The sequence below is a fragment of the Lonchura striata genome, chromosome Z (genome assembly GCF_046129695.1).
Source record: "Lonchura striata isolate bLonStr1 chromosome Z, bLonStr1.mat, whole genome shotgun sequence".
NCBI lineage: Eukaryota > Metazoa > Chordata > Aves > Passeriformes > Estrildidae > Lonchura > Lonchura striata.
Window position 1 is genome coordinate 15,771,573 of NC_134642.1, and position 24,807 is coordinate 15,796,379.

The window sequence follows — 24,807 nt, forward strand, 5'->3', positions numbered from 1 at the left end:
GAGCAGAAGTCCTTGAGAACCTTCTTGTAGTGGCCACCTCTCTCCTCCCCATCTTTTGAGCCATTTGTAAGCTTTGTATTAGACATGACAGAAGGGCAGCCCTTCCTGTATCATGTTTTCAGAGCACTTTTAGGGGCTGACTTCCCACGTTGGCATTGCTGCTGTATCTCCATTTCCTTCCCCTGGTAATATGACTCCCCTTGGTAGCAGAGAAATGTTCCTGCCAGGATGTCCCAGTATAACCAGCTCTGAGCTTTGGGACAGCAGTGGTTGGCCTCTGCTGTGGGATATAGGTTGGGGTGTCTGGGGGGCAGGTAACCACATCCAAAAAGGGCTCTCCTGCTCTCTATCTTTCTAAAACTATTCAGAGCATATTCTCAGTCTCTTGAGAATTTTCTTCTGATTCTTCACAGACTTTGACAAAACTAAATGCTCAGACGCTTGGAGAGGTAGGTGAGTGTGCCATCTAGTCATACTCTTTCATGATTTCTGTCTGTCCTTCCCTACCTTTGCAAGATCTTCTTACCTGTATAAGTAGGTAATATGACCCTTACCCCTTCTCACAGTCCATCCCTTTATTTTGCCCGAGGTCTCCTCCCTTGTTATCTTGAACTGTAATTAATGTTTTATGTGACTGTTTCCTCTTTTTAAAATTAATGTATTCCTGTGTCTTTTTCCTTTATAACAGTATGTTGATTTCCTTCAACATATAAGGGCCTGTCTGTGATATTTTTGCCCTTCTGTATTTGTTTGAAAGTTGAGGGGGGCAGGGGGAAAAACAGGGGACACAGATTTTTTAAGATCTGGGTTTGAAGGTTTGGTCAGATTAGGATGAGGATCAAATTACCTGATAATTGGGAGCAGACTGCACTCCCTATATAAACCAGACATCCCTTGTCTGGAGTAGTCTCTTACTGCTGAAGGGCATGCTGGTGTACTCCTAGCCCCTTCCCTACCCTTGCCTCACACAACCAACCTCTTTGCCTGGAGCACTGTCATATGGTTTGCAAAGCAAGTAATAGATAAGGAAACACTTGCACAACTCTGATGCTGTTGCTGGAATTTCAGGTCTAATACTAGCAAATGGGTCAATTTTGACACTTCATATACACTGCTTCATAAATCTAAAACGTGCAGCTTTCAAAAATCCAGTGCATTGCAAGAAAATAAAGTGAGGCACATGGCCATGGTTGAATAAAGTGGACTAATATTTGTATATGATACAAGCATATAGGCAAGATCAGGGCAGTCAGGTTTCAAGGACTTACAAATATCACCAGGAGTTTTTTACTTCAGTAAGTCCATGGCTAAGTCCTTTCTCCCCCTTCCTTCTTCTCCCCTCCCTCCAGCAGAACTGTGATTCTTTAATTTTAGATATCTTTTTCCGTTATTGTAAGTTATAAACCTAAAAAAGGTATTCCTGTCTAGAATAATTTTCTTTTCTTTTGCTCCTCTTGTCTGTTTTTTGTATGTGGAGACCGATGGCTGCTATATAGTTTTTAAGATTGTCAAGACCCAAGTGTGCTTACATGGCTGTGCATCCACTGCATCACCCTTTAGACTTTCACCATTCTCCGTCATCATCATTAGTTAAAGTCCTGTCCCTTTCCTCTCTCTCAGAGAGTCTGCCATCCAGGATGCTTGTCCTTCCCTTTTTGCTCCCTAATACTCAGTGCCTTTTTCCAGTGCTTGGTTTCAACCCAGGTCTCCCCAGGGATGCAAAGGAATTTCTTCAAGTCTGTACCCTGAAGAGTGTAGACTGATACATAACCTTCCTCTGCCTCTGCTTCCTCACAACCCATTTTCTGTGCTGTGGAAAAGGCAATGTTGACAATTTTGAGAAAATTACTTATCTGACCCTTTACAGAGAAGAGCTGTAAGACTACAACTCTGCAAACATAAATGTGGCTCAGCCACACAATCTCAGCCCACAGGACAAGTCACCAGCACAGCAGCAGGAGAGACATCTCTCTGTGAAACTGTGTGTCACATCTCCCCATCCAGTCCATCTTTACTGTCCATTGTCAATCCTGCTACTGTGTGATGTACTGCATGCACTGTTTATCAGTTTATCAGTCACATGGCACATTAACAGGACACGTATTCTTGCCCATGGATCCCATTAGGCAGGTCCTGGTAAACTGACCTGATCTTCTCTGTCAAGGTGACTTGCTTAGTGGATGAGGGAAAGGTTGTGGATGTTTCTGCCTCGACTAAGTATGGCTTTTGACACTGTTTCTCACAAAATTCCCCTGGAGAAAGAGGCTGCTCATGGCTCAGTGTCTTTACCCACTGCTCACTGGGTAAAAAAACATCTGGATGACCAGGACTCAATTTGGAGGATCCTAATGGATGGAGTTACAGCCAGCTTGTGGCCGGTGCTCTCTAGGGCTCAGTACTGGGACCAGTTCTGTTAAGGTCTTCATGGATTATATGGATGAGGGCATATCAAGGGCACTGTCACGCAGTTTAGAGACAGCACCAACTCCAGCAGGATTGTTGATCTGCGGGAGGGCAGGAAGGCTCTGCAGAGGGATCTGCACAGGCTGGATCATGGCCAAGGCCAGTGGTGTGAGGTACAACAAGGCCAGTGCTGGTCCTGCCCCTGGGTCACAGCAGCCCCAGGCAGTGCCACAGGCTGGGGCAGAGTGGCTGCAGAGCTGCCCACAGGAAAAGGCCCTGGGGGTGCTGGTGACTGAGGTCAGACATGAAGCCGATCTGCCCAGCCATCTCCTCTCTAGCAGATGCCCTTGGAAGGACATAAGAAGCAAGCGAACACACTTCTTCCCTTGGTGTACAGAAACCTGCAACTCAGAGACTTCCCAAGCTGGGGTGGTCTAGGTGTGTTTTAGGTCACAGTGTCAAATATGTGTTTTCAGGTGCAACTGAACGTGAACAAGCAGTGCCCAGGTGGCCAAGAGGGACAATGGCACCTGACCTGTACCAGCAAGAGTGTGGCCAGCAGGAGCAGGGCAGGGATTGCTCCTCTTTACTCAGCACTGGCGAGGCTGCACCTCAAATCCTGTGTTCAGTTCTGGGCCCCTCACTCCAAGAAGGACCTTGTGGTGCTGGAGGGAGACCAGGGAAGGGCAATGGAGCTGGAGAAGGGTCTGGAACACAAGTTGTTAAAGAGAGAGCTGTGGTTGTTTAGCCTGGAGAAAAGGAGGCTCAGGGGGACCTTATCACTCTCTACAACTGCTGGAAAGGAGCGTGTAACCAAGTGGGAGTCAGCCTCTTCTCCCAGGGAACAAGTGACAGGATGAGAGCCTCAAGCCTCAGGAAAGGTTGCATAGGAAAAATTTCTTCACCAAAACGGTTGCCAAGCTTGGAACAGGCTTCTCAGGGAAGTGGTTGAAACACCGTCCCTGAAGATGTTTTAAAGGTGTGTTGTACATGCAGTGCTTGGGAACAGACCAGTGTTCTAGTGGTGGACATGGAAGTTTTGAGTTAATAGTTTATGATCTTAAAGGTCTTTTCCAACCTAAAAATTTCTGTGATTCTATGCTTCTAAGGAAAAAAAAATTACCAGATATGAAGGCTTGAATTGTCCACTTGCTCCCACAACAAAGCTTCTCAGCATAAGCTTTCCCAAGCAATCACATTACTTACCTGAGTTACTTACCCCAGGACACACAAAATACCAAGAAGTTGAAGCTCATTCTGTGTGATGCCAAATTTGATGAACAATTAACAATTAATATGGGGGTATTTACCAGTTGCACCTGAAAACACATATTTGACACTGTGACTTAAAACACATCCTGGACCACGTCAGCTTGGGAAGTCTCTGAGTTGCAGGTTTCTGTACACCAAGGGAAGAAGTGTGTTTGCTTGCTTCTTGTATCCTTCCAGAGGCATCTGCTAGAGAGGAGATGGCTGGGCAGATCAATTTCATGTCTGACCTCAATGGCTAGCAGGTTTTAAATCATTCTGTGGAAACCAGCTGCCAAATTCTGGAAGGCTGTAAAGAAAAGAAAAAAAAACCAAAATAGCATGCGCCCACTCTCTCACAAATTTAAATCTAGAAGACCCCATATCCAATCTGCATCAAAATGCAGCAGCTGTTTTTGGGGATGGGAACATAAACCTGACAATAGTGGGTATGGCCAAGCTCCGTGCTCCCCTGAACTGTATCTCTGTAATCAGGAAGATTATTTCATTCTTTCCAAGCAGAGCCACACCATTGCTGAGGAAATGGTCTGTTGGAGGCATGTGTTTTAAAGAGCTGTGTTTCATCCATCGCCTTTCACAGATCCATTGTGCTTTCTCTGCCTTTTGTTTTCAAAAGGGGTGTGAAATAACCTGCTTTTTAGATAAGAATTTATCAGCTGGATGGCTGCCCATGCACCAAACCTTACATTCCCTCTGCTTCAGACCAAGTCAGGCTTTTTGGTCACTGGGGAGCTGTGCTCTGACCTCAGTTTTGTTTCTACTGCAAGCAGTAGCTGAATGAGTTTATTTGACATTTTAAGGGTCACAAAAACCAAGAAAATAAATATGTATATGCTCTTTGCCTTTAGGTTTTACTGGAGCTAACCCAGACATGTGCCTCCATACTATACCATACACACTATAGGTTATTATATGCACTCCTGAGGCCTTTTTCAGCCTGCTGAGTTAATAGAGTTTTGAAGACAGTCCACTCAAGGTGCATGACTTGATGAAGTGCCTGTTCAAATGTCGAGCCCTCAAAACCACGGAGTTATGATAAACAGATGGAATATGTGTAGACAGCTGCTAAATCTGTTCTTCTCTAAACAGGATATCATGCTGTCTTTTTTTAGAAAAACTAAACCATATAATGTTAAGGTTTTTTTTTTCTCTTGGAGCAGAATCCAAACTCTTGAGAAGAATGTTCTGGCCATTCTCTTCTCTTTGCTTCTGTATTCTAAGTGTCACGTTTGCTTTCAGAGTAGAAGACTACATGGCTGTTATAGTGGTTTTCCCTGCTGATGGAGCTAGAGATGCCCACCACTAACACACAGTCCTGCTTTGCACTGCTTATTCTCACCTGGCTGGTTGAAAGATAGGGCTTAAACAGCAGCAAGCACAAAGTGGTGGCTGCAGGCCAGGCAGTGTTTTCAAGGGCTGAAATTTTGCTTTTTTTCCTGAATTGAAAACATGGGTTGAGTGTCAGCTGCCCTAGGGGTTTTCTGTCTTCTAGCAGAAGCTTCAAACCATGGTTAGGAACTGTTCCCAAATAATATTTTGTGGAGAGCTGCTTTTTGTCTTTCATGGGGTTGTTAGAGCACAGACCAAACCAAATTCATTTAAAATTTAATACCTTTGTGTTCCATAGATGAAACAAACTGGGTTCTTCAGACTTATTTTGTGAGCTCATGGTTTATATATGGTTTATACATTGAATACATCAATGACTTGTAATTCAAGGAAATAATTTAAAATTACCTAGAGAACCGAACCTACTTTAGAGTCCGAAAGCTGATGCCTGGAAGTATTGTATATTACTTTGCTTCATATTAAATGCCACTGAATCCATCAAGACATTCAGGAAACACTTTTATTTTAAGTCTGCAATTTTAGCTGAAGGTATTGTGGAGAACTTGGACCTTGCTCCTGCCAATTCAGCAAAAGATCCTACTTCTGTCTGAAGCACAGCTCTTCCAGTTTGCAATGAACTTGGAAATTGTTTTGAGAATTCATGTTCCACCCCCTCCCCCCCACACACACACTTTTTTTAACTGTTCTTGAGAATCTGTATGTAAAACACTAAAATAAAGTTATTTTCCTTTAGTCCTGTGAAGTTTTAGGACCTTTGCCCTTGTTAAATGAGTCTGTCTTTTAAAAGCAACTGTTGTAAGTAGAGGTGAAGAGAGATGGAGCTGAGGGCTTTGAGGATATTTTTATGAGGCTGAGAAATGGGTCTTCTTGCATCTAGAATCCCAGTTATCCTTACTTGAGTTAATACTTGGTGTTACATGGAAACAAGAAAATTGAATATGGAAAAGTTGTGCATTGTTTTCAAAGTGCTTTTACTAACATAAGGGATATCTTGTATATTTTGGGTGTGTTTCAGAAAAAAAAAGAAAACATATACTAAAAGTTTTATTTTTATCCCTCAAATTATAACCTGCATATGAGAAGCATAAATAAAACAAGATTGAATGTAACACAGACAAAATTGCAAGCAGTGGTGGTTACAACAGGGGTAATTGTTCTACCCAAATTGTATCAATGAACCTTTCTGTGCTCTCAGTCCACATGTGGGAGTGAGAAATGAGAGGTGGGTGGGGGTGAAAGGCTTGGGGAGGAAGGGAGAGCACAGGGTGGAAGAGAAGTGACCTGAACTGAAAATTCCCTTTTGGGAATTACATCTGTCTTCTTCTTCAGAAAAAAAAAAAATAAAAAAAAAAAAAGTCAACAAACAAACAAACACAACCAAAAACAAAAAAAAAACCCACCCAGAAACCCAACATCATTTTAGTGTGTCACTTTGTACAATTCCTTTTGTCCTGTAACCGAGTTAATGTATTTTAACCCTTGAGGAACCAGAGGCATTGCACAGCATGTGAAGTGCTGTGAAGGAGACTGCTGGCGCTGGCGCTGGGCTGGCTGCCGGGCTGGGACTGTCTCAGGAAATTCCAAATGAATATAAATAAATGCTGTGTAGCAACCACTGGGCTCCCTGCCTGCTGATGTGTCAGGACTGTGCAGTCCCTTTAAGGCAAAGGAAAGTGTGCTTCAGCCTTAATTTGCTGAAAAACCGAACATGGTAACATCCAGGGGTTTGCTTCTCATGGATCGGTGAGTGAGACCCTCAAATGGGCCTGGGTGAGGGGCTGGCTCTGCCAAAACCAGCCCTTGATGTTCTGACAGGATATTAAGTTGGGATGGGTAGAGGGTTTTTTTCATGTTTTTGATGGTGCTGGGTTAGTCGTGTTGTCTCACAAGTGCTGCCATCTGAAGGGAATTTGTACTTGGGGATTGAGGCACCTCTGGTAGCCTCTTTGTTTTCCTCCTTGTCTACACAGTAGTTTGTTTCCTTCAACAAACCCAGGTTTTCTCATGGAAGATCAGTGTTGTGAAAGCTCTAGAGAAGGGAGTGGGGCTGTGCACCTATTTGCTGCAAAGTATCACTTCAAAAGCAGAAAGGCAGCTGTTGCCCTCAAAGCTGGTAATTTTGAGTATTTTTCATAGGCTTTCAATTATAAACCATTGGTTTTAGTTAGTTTACAACTTTTTTCAGAAAATCAGTTTGTTGTTCTGAACTATTTTAGATGAAGAGGAAAAGCTTTCAATTTTTTTGGCAAATGCAAATCACTTAGGCTTTTGAAGTTGGGAAAGCAATACACATCTCATAGAAGGAATCAGTACTAGACTAGTATAAAGAAGGGGGGGCGGGAACAATTCCCAGTATTTGAAATATCATACTGATTATGCAGCATAAACCATATTTCTTATGGAGGCAAGCATGTGACAAAATAATGTCCTTCCAGGACTCATAAAAACAAATATTTGTTGAACCACTCTTGCAGAAGACAATTATTCAATTTTTTCCACTCTGTGCACAGCTGTAAGACAAAACTGAAACTGTAAATCCATTTTAATACTCCACAGCAGGTTTATATCCCAGGTTATTCATGTTACAATAGCCCTATGTATCTGTTCTCCACTTCTCACCTCTTCAGAGATTTACCAGCACAGAAGGGTAATGACATCATAAATCTAAATATTTTGGTTTTGTGATTCAGTTGCTCTTGGATAGAAAATGAATACAGCCTTCTTTGCTTGTGCTTCAGCAGGTACAACTGATGCACCTTTGTGTTAAAAGATGTTTTCAAGCAAACTCCCTTGCTTGCATCCATGACTTCTTTGGGGAGATGATTTGGATAAGTAAGTAAGAAAGAAAGAAAGAGAAGAATTTAGGAGTTTGCTCCTCTTTTGTCTTACCAGCCTTTTACTTCAGTATTGTGAAGCCTATCCTACTATGTGGATTCCTGCCTGGAATTTGTATTTTTTTTTTTTCCTTTGTCACTTTTATTGTGATAATGAAGCAACAACGGATGATGTAGTGCTGGAAGAGTGGGGCAGGTGTGCCATGTTTTCAAGGATTGGCAAAGGAGGTAGGAGAGCTGTGGGGTTTCTTCTGTGTCGCAGAGGACAGCAAGGTGCTTCACCAACACTGGGAGTCAACCTCGTGTTCATAATTTCCTTTCAGTGTTTATTTCTCAGTTCCATTGCTTGACATGGGCATTAATGGGGCATTGGTGGAGGATGATGTGGGAAGCACATCAGTGAAATGCAACTAAGGCTGTTTCTGACTTGTCTGACAGTGGACCTGCTGGTCATGCTTAAAGCCACAGGTGGACTTGTGACAGCAATTTGCCAAAGTAGCCACTATTATCAGTTGTTTCTGTCCAGAGGTGGCAGTGCTGTTGGAAACAAGAGCAATCACCACCATGGTTTCTGCTCTGCTCTTCCTTGCTGGTGGTGGGGCACTTAGCTAATGACTGTATCCCTTCCCACCCATGCCCTGCTTCCTGCCACTCACTGCCCCTGGGACCTCTGAGTCAGAAACTGGGATGGAGACAGAACAGCCTAGCCTCTTAGTTTTTGTGGTTAATGGCTTGAGGTGGTGCACACACAAGATGTGCCAGCACAAAACTGCCAAATATTGAGTTATTCCAAGTATGTTAAAAATAAGATTTATTATCAGCCTCAAATAAAGATGTTGTCAATAATATAAAGCAGATTTTTGAATTTTGATAGGGGGGCATTTTGCAGTCACTCTTAAGATGATTGTGCTTTTTACTTCCTCGGGAACATATTTCTCCTCAAAAATGTTATCTCTTTATTTAAGATTAATTAATTTGCACAACTTTGTTCTAGTATGTATTTTCTAGTTTAAATAAACTTCTGTTTGAGTTGCAAGTACAGATTCTAGAAGTAAAACTTGGAGACATTAAAAGTCTAGAGAGGGTTAAAAGGTGTGTTTTTGGAAGGTGGTTTTTGCTTTCAGCTCACAGAAATAACTTTTGGCTGTGGGTATATGATGTTCAGATATAAATTCTGTAGGTAAGTCTTTTTGTACCATGTAAAAGAAAACACTTAATGGTGTAAAAATGGGTAATGTGACCTTGAAAGACCCCATTCTAACACCAAAAGGACTATTCACTACATATATGCTCCTTTGATTAGCTGTCTGGTAAGCATTCTGAATATTTTCTATTTGTGATACCAAAGTGCAAAATGCTCTGTCATAACTGGCAAACATGTGCCAAGGAGAAGAATAAAAGCTAGAGTGTCTTCTTAACCTCTACAAGGTTAGTAAATAGTTTGGTGGTTGAGGAATTGAACCCTGAGGAGGAGGTGACGGTGGGACATCCAGACTAGTGCACCCATCTGATAACCAGCACCAAAGCAAGAGCTGGCCAGTCAGTCTCACTTCAGTGCCAGGTGAGATCATGGAGGAGATCCTCCTGAAAATGATGTACATGAAGAATGAGGTGGTTGCTGACAGCCAATTTGGCTTCACTGGGGGCACACCATGCCTGTCAAATGTGTGGGCCTTCCATGGTGGGGTTACAGTGGATGGTGGGATGAGGGAAGATTAGAGATCCAGTATCATCTGCCTGGACTTGTGCAAAGTATTTGACACTGTCTCACATGACATCCTTGTCTCTAAACCAGAGACGCATGGATCTGATGGATGTAGAAAGAATAGACTGGATGTCTGCGCTCAAAGAGTAGGGCTCAACAACTCAATATCCAAATCAGTGATCAGTGACACCCCCTGCCAGGGTCAGTATTGGGCCTGGTGCTGTTTAATGTCTTTGTTGGTGACATGATCAGTGGTAGTACCCTCAGCACATTTGCCAGGGATTCCATGCCACATGGTGTGGTCAACACTCCAGGGAGCAGGGATGCCGTCCAGAAGGACTGACAGGTGGGCCTCTGTCCTCAAGTACAACAAGGCCAAGTGTAATGCTCTGGATCAGGGCAATCCTGAGCACAAATACAGGCTGAGCAGAGAATGGACTGAGAGCGGCCTGGGGGAGAAGGACTTGTTTGAAGGAAAGGATGTTGTTTGGCAAGAAGCTTTAAATAACCCAGCAATATGTATTTGCAGCCCAGAAAGCCAACTGCATTTTAGGCTGCATCCATAGAAGTGTGACCAACAGGTCAATGGAGGTGTTTCTCCACCATTTCTCCACTCTTGTGAGACCCCATCTGGAATACTGTATCCAAGTCTGGATCCCCCAGCATAAGAGGGATGTGGACCTCCTGGAGTTCAGAGTAGGGTCATTAAGATGATCAGAGGGCTGGAGCATCTCTCCTATGAAGACAAGCTGAGACAGTGTGAGTTGTTCAGCCTGGTGAAGCAAAGCCTTCAGGGAGACCTTCCAGCAACATTCTTAGGACATACGGCACGGCCTGCAAGAAAGCTGGAGAGGCACTTTCTATGAGGGCATGTAGTGATGCTTTTAATGCTATTTGTATTGTGGCTGTGATTGTTTTTTTTTCTTATTGCTGTACTTACCCTATTTCTAGAAACACCATGATATTAAAAGAGCAGATCAATTCTTTAAATTCCTTCTTTTACCAATGTTGCATGGTAAATGGGGCATCTTAGCCCAGTGCCCTGGTGTTTGTGATCAAGAGCAAGCAAAACACAGCAGCCAGCTTAACCACTTCTCTTCAACTGATGCTGCTTTTGTTCATTGACTTAAGGTACTGTCCTTAATTCACATCTCTGTGACTTAACCACTGCAAATACCTGAGCTGAAGCATCTACAACGTGAAATAAAACCCTATTTACTATACAGTTCTGTAGCTTCATGCCTTCTCTGTTATTACCAGGGAAGTTGCTATTCCCCATTTTCTGATGACAACCCACACCCTAAGCACTGAATATTTAGATGTCAGATTTAAAAGTCAGCTCTCCAGCTGGGGTATTGACACATAAATTTTGAAAAGTAATCTAAAACCCACATATAAGTTTTTTCCTAGTTTTCTGCTTCTTATTTTTTTCAGATTAAATTTGCAGCAAACATTTTACACTAAAGATTTATTGGTTTGGTAAAATGTGCTTCTCTCTAACAGGAGAACCCTCCATCCCTGTAAGTGTGGGTTTGGTAGCAGGGTCTGTTGTGATTGGGGAGTTCTGGTTTGGACTGTACTACCCTATGCCCAACAGTATCAGGTACATCAGGAGTTAAATCACATTTGCTCGGAGCATGACTGTAGCTGAGTATGAGCAAAACAGATTACCTTCCTTACAAGGCAGTATTTATTGGCTGGTTTTCCGTGTCAGAAAAAGAGATGAAGGTGTTATCAGCCACATCCACAGTACAGTGTAGCATTCTGGGCAATTGTGCAGTTGTGCAGTGTTGTTGTACAAGCAGAGCTGGGCCATCCCAGCAGCACAGCCTGGCGCTGCAGGAAGGGTGGCTGAGGCCAGCACCAGGCTATGGTCATGAGCAGCTTGCTGGCTTGACTGCTGTGCTGTCATGCCTTTCCTCCTTGCAGAAGATGACCAGCCAGCTGGGGCAGTGTGTACTCTACACCTGTGGTGTGCTTCACGTTGCCACTTTATTCTTTAACTGCAAAGAGAAAAATAAAACACTTGATGCTCCTGCTGTGTCTGGAAAAGTACAGAAATTACTTGCTATTGCTGTAAGTTCATTTCTTTCTAGGTTCTTGAATTAAAATAAAATCTTTTATGTCAACTTCAGTTTTTGGACTTTTCCCCACCAGCCCTTTTGAAAACAATAGAGACCTAGACTGAATCGCTGGGGAGCAAGTAGTTTCATGGCATCTCCTGTATATTCCTAGCCAAGAGAAAACTGATAAAATGAATGTGAAAGGTTAAGGTCTATTTTCCAAGAGATTTTATTGTGGTTGTTTTGTTTAACTTATATTCAAATCCCAACACTTAAATAGGAGAATGAAAGAAAAATGGTCAAATATTCAGTTTTGCTTTTTTTTTTTAAATGTGCTTGGCCTCATGAGTTTTCGATCTTTTCAGAAGGCGAGACTGATATTTATATATAGTTAATTGAAGAAAAAGAAATGAATGAAAGTAGTATTTTGGAGGTGGGAGGGAAAGGGGGAAATTCACCAATTTATTCTCTGTTTTAGTAAGGAATCAGAAAGTCAGAACTTTTCTTTAATTCCTTTTCCTGCCCCTGATAAGCTTTCAAATTGAAGTTGAGCATACAAAAATACAGATTGACTCCATTTATGCCAACTATTGCTTCTGCATTTTTTTCTTTGCAACTTTCTTTATGAATTGTCTTACGTCATAACTCTGGAAGGAGACTGTTATTCATAACAATGTTTCAATGAAAAATGCTACTTTAGTAGTAGTCAGATCCATGATAAAAATGTGTTAGAGCAGATATCATAACCAGATGGGGAGAACAGGCTCAACATATGATATTTGTATTTTTCAAGGCACCTCAGACTTTCAGTGTTGGAAAGACATCTTCAGTTGCTTCTCTTTGGTCTCCTTGTACCTTCCAAGGCAGCTCTACAATAAAGGTTTTCTAGCATGCAGAACCAAAACTCAATGTGTGCCCACAATTCCCTTGCTTTTGTCTTCCTGAGAAGTCTTGTAGCACAGAAACTAAATATTCTATTCTTTTTCCAGTTCTCCTGGCCTGAAAGCTGCCATGATTAGTGTGGACTCAGGTAGAGCTGACTCCATATTTTAATATACTGATGTTCTGTTTTAGTGCACTGGATAGGATATCATTTAATAGAAATTGGCAAGACTGGAATGTTTGGACAGAGCCAGTCCCATGAGTAAAGAAGGTGAAGAGCACATTTTTTAAATGCCACTTGTGTTCTGCCCATGGTTATCCTGTGGCAGGGAGAGGGAAATGAAGTCTTTGTGTACTTCTGGAGAAATGCATTAATAATGACAGTACCACACCGAAGCCTCTATGTTTCAGAGTGCTCTGCTTCCCTGGTACTGGCTGTAAAACATGATGTGTTTATGTCTCATTGCATTTGGACTTGATCTTAAAGGTCTTTTCCAACCTTCATTTCCTATGAAAAGAGGAGTGTCTGCAGCATTTATGCAGACAAAGGTGTATGTCTTTGTGCATCTGCACATGTGATTAATACTTGCCTGATATACTGCACAGGTTAGGAATAGTTCTAACTTCATCAGTATCCATGATCAACTGGCAAAAAATGAGACAAGGAGCCTAACATGAGTGTTTGTACTGTGTGGTGTTTGCTGCAATACTTCTATGTGTGTGGGCATAGGAATCTTTAGTTCATTTGAGGTCTTTGGACATGAAGGGACAGTGGTTCCTCTGAGGTTAATCTGGGGTACCTGCTGGTGTAGCATTTGGTATGCACCCACTACAGCTAGGAACTAAGTGTATCCGTGGTTTATCCACGACCTAAGGGCTGGAAAGGCTGCACCTTCACCAGGTGTTTATTAATTTCATTTTTATTAGATTTTTTCCCCTTTTGGAACCAACAAAACCATTTTTATTGCTACAAAACAGCCATCCATTTTGTTTTGTTTCATGTTTAGCAGGCACGCCCATTTTGGCCTTTTCTCTGAGACAACAAAATGCACAAAGGCTTGGCACAGCTCCTGCATGCTGCATCAGTGTTGTGTTGGTGGTAGTGGATTGCATGCCTGATCCTCTTTTCTCTTCATTTATCAAGAAGCTCTCCAGGGGTCAGCTGACAATACTGGGATCGCATGGGTGGAATGTTCACTGTGTTGTTTTAAGGAGAAGCAACAGGCACTCAGCTCCAGGCACATCTTGTGCTTGTACCACAAACAAACTGTGTCCTGGCAGTGCTGCTAGCTTAAGCTGAGGACCAGAGAGATTCCATCATGAAGACACTGAGCTGTCTGCATGTGTTGTAGGAAGTTTAGTGAGAGATTCAGTGCCAGTGCAGTTGTTTCCTTCTTACTATTTAGTTTTTATAGGTTTCTGTTGAGCAATCTTAATTCCATGAAGAACAAAATACATAAAGAGATCCCAGTTTGACTCTCATGACTGAACATGAGATTTGCATGTCTTTTTAGAGTTTTATGAATATTTTGCCAAAGATGCATTAATTCTTGAGTCCTAGGCCCTTCACAGAGGAAGAGTCTGTTCTTCCTTCCCCCATCCAACACTTATGCATTGTGCCCAAGGACATTTTAGAGAAACTGTTTGACTTCACTGGTGTAGTGATGGGAAAATCAGAGATGTTGCCGGGTAGGAAGACAAGGACCCAGACAAGCAAAAGAAAATGGGAACAATAGGTAAAAAAAACCTGGGGAAAACAGGACAACAGGTAAAACCGATGAAGCGTGAATTTACATGGGCTGGGTAAAGTGACTAGAACCAAACCTGAGACTGAGGGGTGAGAGTATAACCAAATTTAGTCTATAATTGGTGGTTCAAGCAGAATAGATGTAAGAAATACAGGGAGAAAATGGCTGAGAAATACAAATCATGAGGAGAAAGCAAAAAGAATCCAAAAGGGTACAGGGAATGAGGGTCAAGGAGAGAGTAAGCACAAACCTAGGGTGCAGACAGGACCAATCTAGGGTGTGGAGCTGTGGGGTGTGGAAAGGAGAGTTGTTTGTCTGCAGGGAATGGAGCCAGCATGAGAATCTGGGAATAGAGTACTGACTTCAGGGAGGAAGAGGAGTAATTTAGAGAATATGCTCTCATTCTCTCCGTGGCAGGGGGAGTCCTGGAGACTGTTCTCCTGCCTGACATTGAGGCAATCCTACTGGACAGCACTGAGCTGTGTGTCCTCATGTGTCGGAAGTGTTTTTCTATGCATGTATTTTTGCTTCCAGTGGTATTCAGATGGCTATTTTGGGTGTATCTGTAAGTAAATACCACACCATACTGACACTCTGGTCTTTCAGCAGAAACATGTGGTCTGGGGGTGGGGGGGTGTTTCTGTCTGTCGAACTGTCTGTCTACACTGCAGAACCGAGGTACTGAAGTGACCTGGTGGCCCCGCTGCCGTGGCTCTGACATGTGCGTGCCTGTGTCTGTGCCTCCATGCTATTCTTTTCCTGAAGAGTAGTAGTAGTTTCTTCTGAGCAGCGTCCTCCTCCCAGCCATAGCTCAGGATGTCCTGCGGTAGCCAAAAGCATGATGGGTCACCATGAAAGCAGTCACACTGTTGGCAGGCAAAGCTTAAATATGCCAAGGAGATTGGAAAAACAGGAGCTCACCCCCCTCCTCCCCCCGCCGAAAGCCTTTTCAGTAGAACATTAAGTCACTTCCTGTAGTTGCAGTAAGTCTAGAGGTTCTTTTTCCCCTCCTCGTTCCCGCAGCCCGTGCTCCCGGGAGAGGACGCGCTCGCAGCGGCAGCGCCGGCTCCGCGCCGGCGGAGGGGCAGCGCGGCGGGCGGGGCGGCGGGCGGCCCTTCCTTATGGGGCGAAGCCGCAGCGAGCCGGAGGGAGCCCGGGCCCCGGCGTGTGACACATGAAGCTAGGACAGCCGTACGTGGCTGGAAAATTTGCAGTGTGGGGGCAGAGACATGTGGCTAAGTCAGGTAACCGGAAAGCTGGCTTTTATTATTCCTCCGGCGCATAACTTGCAATAGTTTTTTTTCCGTTTTTGGCTTTGGGTTGTTTTTTTTTTTTTTTTTCCCCTTTATTTGTATTTTTTGTCCTGCCAAATATGAGGCAGGGGGATCAGGTTGTATGGCAGTGCTGCATATAAATACGCAGCCTGAGAAAAACCCAGCAGATGTATTGAACTTTTTACTTAGATTGCTTCAAGAACAGGTGAGTCCTGTGGCTGGAGGGCAGGTGGGTGCCTCTTGTATAACGCTTGTCCCTGAGCAGTGGAGTGCGGGACCCTGCTGGAAGGGATCTTGCTGCCTGTTGTGGTGGTGGGAGCTTCACGGAGTTTAAAATGAAAGAGGCAGAGGTGCTGGTGGAAGTAATAGGAGCTGAAGTGAGAGCAAGTTGGTGGTGCTGCTGTTGCAGCACTTCCCAGAGCCATGAAACAGCACTGCAGAGCTGTGTAAAGTCCAGTGGCATCAGTTGCATAAGGAGCGGGTTCAGAGTTCCCATTGCCTGCTTGAATGCACCCTCTAGAGAAGTTGGTCTGCTCTGGTACATTGTAATCTTATGGTCTTTACATGATAACATGGCGTGTGTGAAAGCTTGGTGAGGCATAGGAATACTGGAAAGATTTGAGGAAGGGTTGGATGGATTTGAGATACTGGCTGCGCCCCTTCATTAACAGACACTATCTCTGTGTATGTATGTGTTCACATTTATGTGGGTATGCACTTCTCCCACTGATTAACTTTTAAAAAGTTAATCAGGATTTAGTGTTAAGGGTCAGTCAGCGGAAAGTCGGTCTGTTTGCTGAGCTGCAGCAGCAGTTTCAGCCTCAGGCATGCAGTGAACACCCATCTTTCTATGCTCGTGTGTGAGTATGTGGTTTTTACTGAATGCTGATTCTGTTTCTTCTCTTCCAGAAAAAGAGGAAGTTACTATAAATGGAGAGGATGAAAAAGAACGGAAAGACCCCTATTTTGTGGAAACACCTTATGGCTACCAGCTAGATTTGGATTTTCTGAAGTACGTGGATGATATACAAAAGGGAAATACCATTAAGAAGCTAAATATAAGAAAGAGGAGGAAAGCTGTACCAGCCTCGGTGGGTACCAAGAACTCTGGTGGCCGGTGCGGTGGCTGGACCTCCACAGAGTCTCTCTCTTCATCAAATAGTGATGAGAACAAGCAGTCTTTGGCAACGAGGTGTCAAGTAAACTTGCCTGTTCCTGCCAAACCCTCAGTTTCCTTTGAAGTATCTCCTACCTACTTAACTGTCCCAGAGAATAAACAGCTTCCTCCTCCCTCCCCCCAGCCTCCTCGGCACAACCTTCTTGTAACAAAAACCCTCATGGAAACACGGAGGCGACTGGAGCAGGAGAGGATGATGCAGGGCACGCCTGGAGATGTCCGCAGGCCTCGACTTTCCAGCTTTGGAGGCATGGGCTCCACAAGCTCCCTCCCCTCTTTTGTGGGATCCAGTGGGTACAGTCAAGTATCTCAGCACCTGCAGAATGGCTATCAGGGGAACGGCGACTATGGTGCCTGCTTCAGCTCCTCATTGGGCAGTTCCATTCGTCACAGCCCCATGAGCTCGGGAATATCCACACCAGTCACCAACGTGAGCCCGGTGCATCTGCAGCACATCAGGGAGCAAATGGCAGTTGCCCTCAAGCGTCTCAAGGAGCTTGAGGAGCAAGTCAAGACTATTCCTGTGCTGCAGGTCAAAATTTCAGTGTTGCAGGAGGAGAAGAGGCACATGATGGCTGAACTCAAAAACCACAGGAAAGCCACTCAAAATGAGACATACGGTTTCAGAAAGCGATCCTATAGTGCAGGAAATGCAGAGCAGTGGGAACACATGTCTCAGGTGAGAAGAGGTGGAGAGCTGTATATAGATTGTGAGGAAGAGATGGAGAGTGTGGAGCAGAGCTCTCAGAGGATAGAGGAGTTCAGGCAGCTGACTGCTGAGATGCAAGCCCTGGAGAAAAAAATCCAAGACAGCAACTATGAAAGTCCGGCAAACCTTAGGGTGAACAGAGAAAGTCTGACAAAAGAAGCCCGATCTGTTGCTGTGGGTGCTGATGAGAACATGAACGATGTCATTATATACAACAGATCTGCAAGGCAATGCAACGAAGTAGCTGTGGGAACAGAGAAAGAAGTGAGGGAGTGTGGAGTTGGGGTGACAGAGGCCATGCTTGGACTGTCTACAGAGATTGAGAAGGAGATAGAGCTTCAGCAGCAGACCATTGAAGCCCTTAAGGAGAAAATTTATAGACTAGAGGTTCAGTTAAAGGAAACCACCCATGACAGGGAAATGACCAAATTAAAACAGGAGTTGCAGGCAGCTGGGTCTAGAAAGAAGGTGGATAAAGCCATGATGGCTCAACCCCATGTTGTCAGTAGGATGGTGGAGGCTGTCATACAGACAAGAGACCAAATGGTGGGAGACCACGTGGCCGTTGCGGATTCGTCAGTGGGAAACCATCTACAGACCAGCAGCATCGGCACCTCCTGCAGACCTGCCACGCGGAGCGCAGCTGCAGGCCCTGAGCTGCTGATGAGCCGGTGGCTGGTGAGAGAGAGGGCAGAGGTGCAAGATCAGAGTACCGGGAGCTCCATGGAGCTGCGTGATAAGTCAGTGGGCACAGAGACGAGCGTCCGTGAGACAGGCGTCAACACAGAGGAGCCATCAGAGGTGCTGAGTCCTTGCCAGATGGCACAGGTGGTTGGAGCAGTGAGGTCTGTGGGCTGCGGGGACTGCTCAGTGGACGTGGTGGTTTGTGTGCCCAAGGAACACGTCTCCCGTGAAACAGCCACCGAGGCTGTACCCAGGGCAGAGGCAATGGTGATGGCTGTGCCTTCCACAGCTAGCCAGCAAACCAGCACTGCTTTGGAGATGGTGAGCCAGTGCACCAGCACAGAGGTGGCCTGCCTGGCAGACTGTGGGACTAACACCACTCTGAGCAGCTGTGACAAGCAGACCAGCACGGACGGCGTGGAGGTGCGGAGTGTGGCAGTAGGGGATGGCCGGGTGAAGGACATACACGCGTCTGCTAAGGTGCGTTCAGTTGGAGTGGGCACTATGCTCTCTAGCCACCCTGGCTTTGAAAAGCCTTCTGCAATAAAAACCAGAGACTGTGGCATTGGACAGATAAGTGTTTATGAGAACTACCTGGTTGGTCTGAAAATGAGGAGCATTGCCTGTGGACCCCCTCCGTTGCCGGTTGTCCCAGCTGGCACCAGGAGCATAGGTGTTGGGGGAGAGTCTGTGTGCGACCCAGTCAGTGGTCAGCCAGAGAGCCCTCTGCCTCCATCTGAGCTGAGGACAGGCTTGGATCACTACATTGAACGTGTGCAGAAGCTGCTGCAGGAACAGCAGATGCTGCTTGCTGAAAATTACAGTGAATTGGCAGAAGCCTTTGGGGAGCCCCACTCCCAGATTGGATCTCTCAATTCACAGCTCATCAGTACCCTCACCTCCATCAACTCTGTCATGAAATATGCCAGTACAGAGGAGCTGCGTAGCCTGGACCTTCAGAAGCAGTGCATGGAGAGAAGCACCCCAGCAGGTAAGCCCCGTGTCAAGGCACGCATCTGGTGCATTGTTTGGCTCTTTCTCAGGGCTGCAGATCAGCTGCCTGCTAGGCTCTCTATTAGTCTGGAAGCCACTGTGTAGCCCTCCCCAGAGAAGCACAGAGCAGGGCATTGTTGTTGAATGCCCATTGGATATTCTGTCCAAGTCATTGCTGGTAGCTGAAAAAGCAGAGGCAGTTTTACCTCTCACAGTCCAGCAGGCTCTGAAGGTCCTGTTGATGATGGTGCCATGCTCTGACCATGCAAGAGAGGCGTCTAAAATTTTGAAAGGTTTAACCACTGTGTAATGTGCTGATTTAGTATTACAACTTCAGGAGTATTTGAGGTTAGTGCCTGTGGGTTTGGAATTTTAAACTTGGCATGCATGTTTTTAAAAACAATAGTGTCAGATTTGACAGAGCCAAAAGTCACTTACAGTATTGATATCAAACTGACTTGTTTCCACAGACATTTGCCTACATTTTGTAATGTTTCTTCCAAAGGCACATTGCCTTTGTTCCTTGTGCTGCTCAGACAGAGAGCTGTGGGGTGCTTTCCCTATTCCAGCAGGCTGATTGCTTTATAATAGGCAACTCCAGAGCACTTCACAGAAGCCAAATCTTGGACTTTCTCTGTTCCAGGAACTGTTTGTCATAATCCCTAGTTAAAACCTTGTGTTTGAAAGGCATAACTAGTGCTAGAGTTTTTGGTGACACTCAGGAAAGGCAAGAATTTTAATTTAAACACTCCTTACCTTTTATTTACTAACTTAAAAATATAGACAATTATTTTGACAGATTTTTGTATTTCCTGGAGTAGAGTACTTTTACATTTTTTCTAATGTATCTGATAGTCTAATTTAAAACTTAGCCATTTTTTTTTTTAATATTGGTGAATCCAACCACATTACTATCAAATTTATAAATGGTGGCTTCCTGGAAACCCATATGTAATGTCTGGTGGTGACTGTTAGATACTTTCTTCTTGATCTTGCCATACAGTGACTGTAACAAGATGTTAAGGAGGTGGTGAAGACTGGTACAAATGCATGTCCTGTAGGTGCTGAAAAGGGAAAAAAACCCCTGACTATTTACTGTTTAATGTCAGCATAATGTTATTGGCTAATCCAAATAGTTATATAAAGCTCTTACAGCTTGCTTACTGTCTTATTTTTGTCAAATCTAGTTTTTTAGCACATCTGTTGATGTGCTGAGTAGAACCATACACATAGTAAGCTAAGTTTAAAAACCTAAAAGGTTTAGGATCTCATAGTGAAGGAATAAGCGACATTTATGTAACAGTAAGGAAAACATATGATATTCTGTCTGCATACATGCAATATGATACTGTATAAGCAATATTATTATCTTTCTGGTATGCACTTTATATTCCTGTCTTCTTTCAAGTAATCATAGAATAATAATAACAATAAGGGTATCCAGCAGATATCAAAAGTCTCTGTAAAACAGTGAACCAGAGTTATCACTATCTGCAAATACTTAATTCCTTTCCTAGCTTTAACTGCGTAGTATCAAATGTGTAGTCAAGAGGCTTGAAAGCATTTAGACACAGGTGGAGCAACAGATAATATTTACTAAAAATGTTAATGCATGGATTCAGATTTCACATTCCTGATAATATATTTTGGAATAATTTTATTTTAGCTTGTAATGCCATTATCTTTAGCTGTGGATGATGAGTGTAAAATTTCTTTATTTTTAGTGCCTGGTGAGGGATGCCTGGACAGCATAAATAAGTCAAGCTATGGTCTATAACAGTTTAGACCCATGGAGAATTGGACTGGAAAAGAGATCTTAAGCCTGAAATGTTACCCTATCTCTTTCTATTAATTTTGAAAATATTGCCTTTAATACATTTATCTGCTGGTCTTGCTGTCCTTTTCTATGGTTTTACAGATCATGTGTTATATATTTCTGTAGAAAAATTTTTTGCTGAATGAAGCATTAACTTGAATAATTCTGTAATCACTGGAACTAATAAAGCCTTTCTTTTTCTGTGCACCAGTATTTCATGTTAGCTTGTGAGCTCTTAATAAGTTTTTTTTCCTCATTTAGATATCTTGGATGTAGCTTTTCAGGGGTGTGTGTGAACTCAGCCAGTTCCCTTTTCTCCAGGCCTGGCATCTCAGACTGATTTCTGTAAAGCCTATATAAACACAAAAAGCCTTCAGACCACTGAGTCTCTGTTCCACTTCAGTTCAAATAAGCAACTGAGTTGAAGCTATTGAGAGGAGTGTGACTGTGCACACCTCGTTTTTTTAGAAAAACAGGCTGAAGTGTCAGTTTCCAATTAGCATCATATTCCAGTAACATCATATTTAATGCTTTATTCAAAGAGCATCCCTAGGAAGTATCGAGGCCAGTTTCTTTTAGGGCAAAAATACTTGAGCTAGCTTTGAGGGATATGATTTGGGTACCAGTATGCCATACTAATGGTCTGTGGTCTGTGCTGCTTCTGAGATAGCACATCAGTTGAGTTCTCAGCTTTACAGATTTATCTCCTGGTTATTGCTGGGGAGACTGGGTATGCTGCAGGGACCTCTGGCATCTCACCTTCCCTGACACAGCCTGTGGCAGGTGATGGAGACACAGGCAGGAAAGCTGGAGCCTGCTGAGCAGGACACAGGCTGGCAGTTTTCATCTCCAGACACCTTAGACTACTGAGACAATCTCTGAGCCAAGTCTATTAGCAATTTGTATTTTGCTTGTTGCAAATTAATCACCTTCCTTCTGTAACTTGGCAAATATATTTACATCTACATATGAACTGTCTTTCAGAAGCTCTAGTGACCTTATGGAATTCAAACCCACTGGCCAGATGAGCACATTTCCACTCTGCAAAGTCATGTTAGCTGGACTTTGCAACCTGTGTGTCCAGCTTATCCATATGGATGTGGGTCACAAACCTAGACTCTAACTGTCTTAGACTAACAGTATATAGGAAGTCTGAAGGGAGGCGAATGCATTAATCTCCTCTGTTTGTTGCTCTAGATTTTTAAAGAATTTTCAGGATGTTATATTTTAATGCTCATATGATATGTTTTGCAAGATACCAGCGAGAAGCATAACATCACTTGTGCAGGTTCTGATTACATGGACTTTTCACAAGTCTAGGTGGCTTTCACTGGCAGAGAGTTTTCAAGAATGGTATTTAAGAACAACTGATCTGCCATTGCCCTGAAAAATTACCTGAAAATGCATTGCTATTTTGCTTCAGTGATCTTCAGATACCAGTTTTGTTGTCACATTTTAGAATAATCCTGACTGAGTGTCCCTGTAGAAGCATTACACTACTTAGTCATCATGAGGAAGTAGGCAGCTTCTTGAGTTAAAACTTCAGGGAGTGAAAGAAAATAGGAAGCATGTCATGTAGGAATGTCTGGAGGGTTTGGAATGTGCCATCTTGATGTGCCATCTGTTGGAAAATCTTCCAAGGTTTTAAGTTTTAACCAGAGTTGGGGAAGCAGGCTGAGGGACAGTGGAGAGACCAAAAGAATGATGGTGATGTGAGAAGGCCCTGGTTCTCCAAAATTGGTGTATCAGACTAATGAGGCAATGTGAACATGGTCATCTTCTGTGCTGCCAGTTACTATGCAGGCAATTGGAGAAAGCTGTTTTGCTTTGCAGCTCTTCTGTTTGAGACACCCTTTCTCTTGAAGAATGTGTTGTTTGACAGGTTAGTAGCTTCTCTCCTGGCAGCACAAACTATTGCAGCTGAAGACTCAGGGCTTGCTTGAGGCTCAGAAGCCTGTGCTGATATGGCACAGGTACAGTGGTGATCCTGTAAAGCTCTGGATTGCTACAGATCACAGTGGTTGTGCCTATGTGAAGGCAGGTGAAGGAAGTCCTCATCCCCAGCTGCCACAGATGCATGCCTCAATCACCAGGTTAAGTTTCTGTAGAGATGTTCTTGCTTGTGTTACAAACAGGATACATCCTTCAGTCTGCTGGGAAGATGTGGAGCATTTTCCACATTGCCTGAAAAGTCACGCATGATGCAAAACAGCCACACAGATGGTCCCACCTAAGAGCTACATGAGTACTGTTTATTTACACATTTCTGGCTCGTGTCTCAGAGAATACAGTGCCTCCTCTGCATGTTTACTGTGGCAGGTGGTTTCTGCTAGTTCTGACAACATGGGAAGCTCAAATTGAAATGCTGTTCAAAAATGGTACCAGCCTCCATAAACCTCTTCTGAGAGGTTTGATGTACCTTCGCTGGTCATATGTTAACTCAAGCTTATTAGTGTTGTAATATTTGCTGGTTTGGCTCAATGGTAGCACTACATGTAGTGTTTGAATCTAAAAGCTGCTCTATCTCCTGGGTTCTGCTTCAGTTAGCAGACAGCATAATTTGCCACAGTATAGATTATTTTTCCCTTTGAATTTATTGCTGCTTATAGAGTGGCAATCTGCAGCCTGCTAAGCTGTCTGTTAGCTAGAGCCCCAGTTCTCTCCCTATGGTGTGGCACAGAGATGTAATGTTCAGGCACTGAGCTCTGTTTGGAGTTCCACTCTCATGGTAACAGGCACAGCTATGAATATTTAATAGCAAGATTCCCATTTTTCCGAGGAAGTGTTGTCATATTTCAGCACCAATAAAACATCAGCTGATAAAATAAATCCACATGAATGAGAAAGAAAGAAAGAAGTACTCCAAGCTGACCTTTCTACTGTGCCCAGCATCATGAGATGCTTTGATCCACCACTCCTCAGGGAGATGAAGGATGGCTTTCACCAAGCTTCACACACAATTGTCTTGGAAAAGAGTGTTTCATAAATAAGATGATTAGCTGCTTAAAAGATGTGTGATCTTTTGTGGTCAGTCATGTTTAATGAAAAGAATTGGTTTTAACTTCCAGTTTCAACAAGCTGGATTCACAGTCTAATTTGGGGATAAAAAACAACTTCTCAGTACAGAGAAAATGGTTAAGGTGAGAGTGAAAATGAGATTGTTCTTGCAGTCTCTTACTACAGCCTTCATTCTATTAGAAGGACTGTTTTCCCTGGCGCTGAATGGTAGTTCAACATCTGCCTGTGTTTGGACTCCAAGAGAATCTGCCTTCTGTCAGTTTATTGTATAAAAAGTTCATGTGGGGCAATTTTTTGGTTTGAAACTTTAAATTCACTGGCTCTTAAGATGGAATGGCTCAAAAGTACTTTTTACAATGAAACTACTCTCTAGTCTTGTGAAGGTACTGCATTCATCAGTTGGATGGGTTACTATCAATCACTGTAAATGTTTAAACATAGTATGGTTGCTCATTACTGCTTTTTAATGTACCATCTTAGAATGGGTTTTATTCTTTAACAGTTCAGATAAGTAGACCAAATTGAAAGTGGATTAAAATAATTTATATTTAATTAAAAAAAAAACAACACTTTTTAGGCATGATGATTTAAAAACACTGGAGGAGAGTACTTCAGTTAAAATAATTTTGTAATGAGCTTATTGTTACTGTAAAGAAATCATGCAGTGTGAAAGAGAAGTATTTCCTTGCTGCATATGCTCCAGACAATATTTATGCACTGTCTTTAGTGGGGAATGTATAGCTTGTATCACTGACCATTATAAACATATTGTGCATATATATGCTGGCACTGACCAAAAGGTTAAAAATAAAATCTTTTTGCAACTACCACATAAAAAAAAAAGCTTGTGTGCTTTTTTAAGCTAGAAGCCTATGATGTTCC

The 24,807-nt window shown here is 43.3% G+C and overlaps 1 protein-coding gene across 2 annotated transcripts in view; it reads left to right on the plus strand.

The window, feature by feature from the left end:
• The window catches only part of KANK1 (KN motif and ankyrin repeat domains 1), a 126,804-nt gene that overhangs the window by 83,474 nt on the left and 18,523 nt on the right, over positions 1–24,807 (plus strand). Inside the window, exons 1-2 of one of the 2 annotated variants that reach the window (XM_021531743.3) lie at positions 15,343–15,498; positions 16,438–19,089. In XM_021531743.3, coding sequence (XP_021387418.2) covers positions 15,429–15,498; positions 16,438–19,089 — 2,722 coding nt within the window. In that variant the 5' untranslated portion in view covers positions 15,343–15,428. Of the gene's footprint in view, positions 1–15,342; positions 15,499–16,437; positions 19,090–24,807 lie in introns of those variants that run through there. The other variant, XM_021531744.3, reaches the window with a different exon arrangement.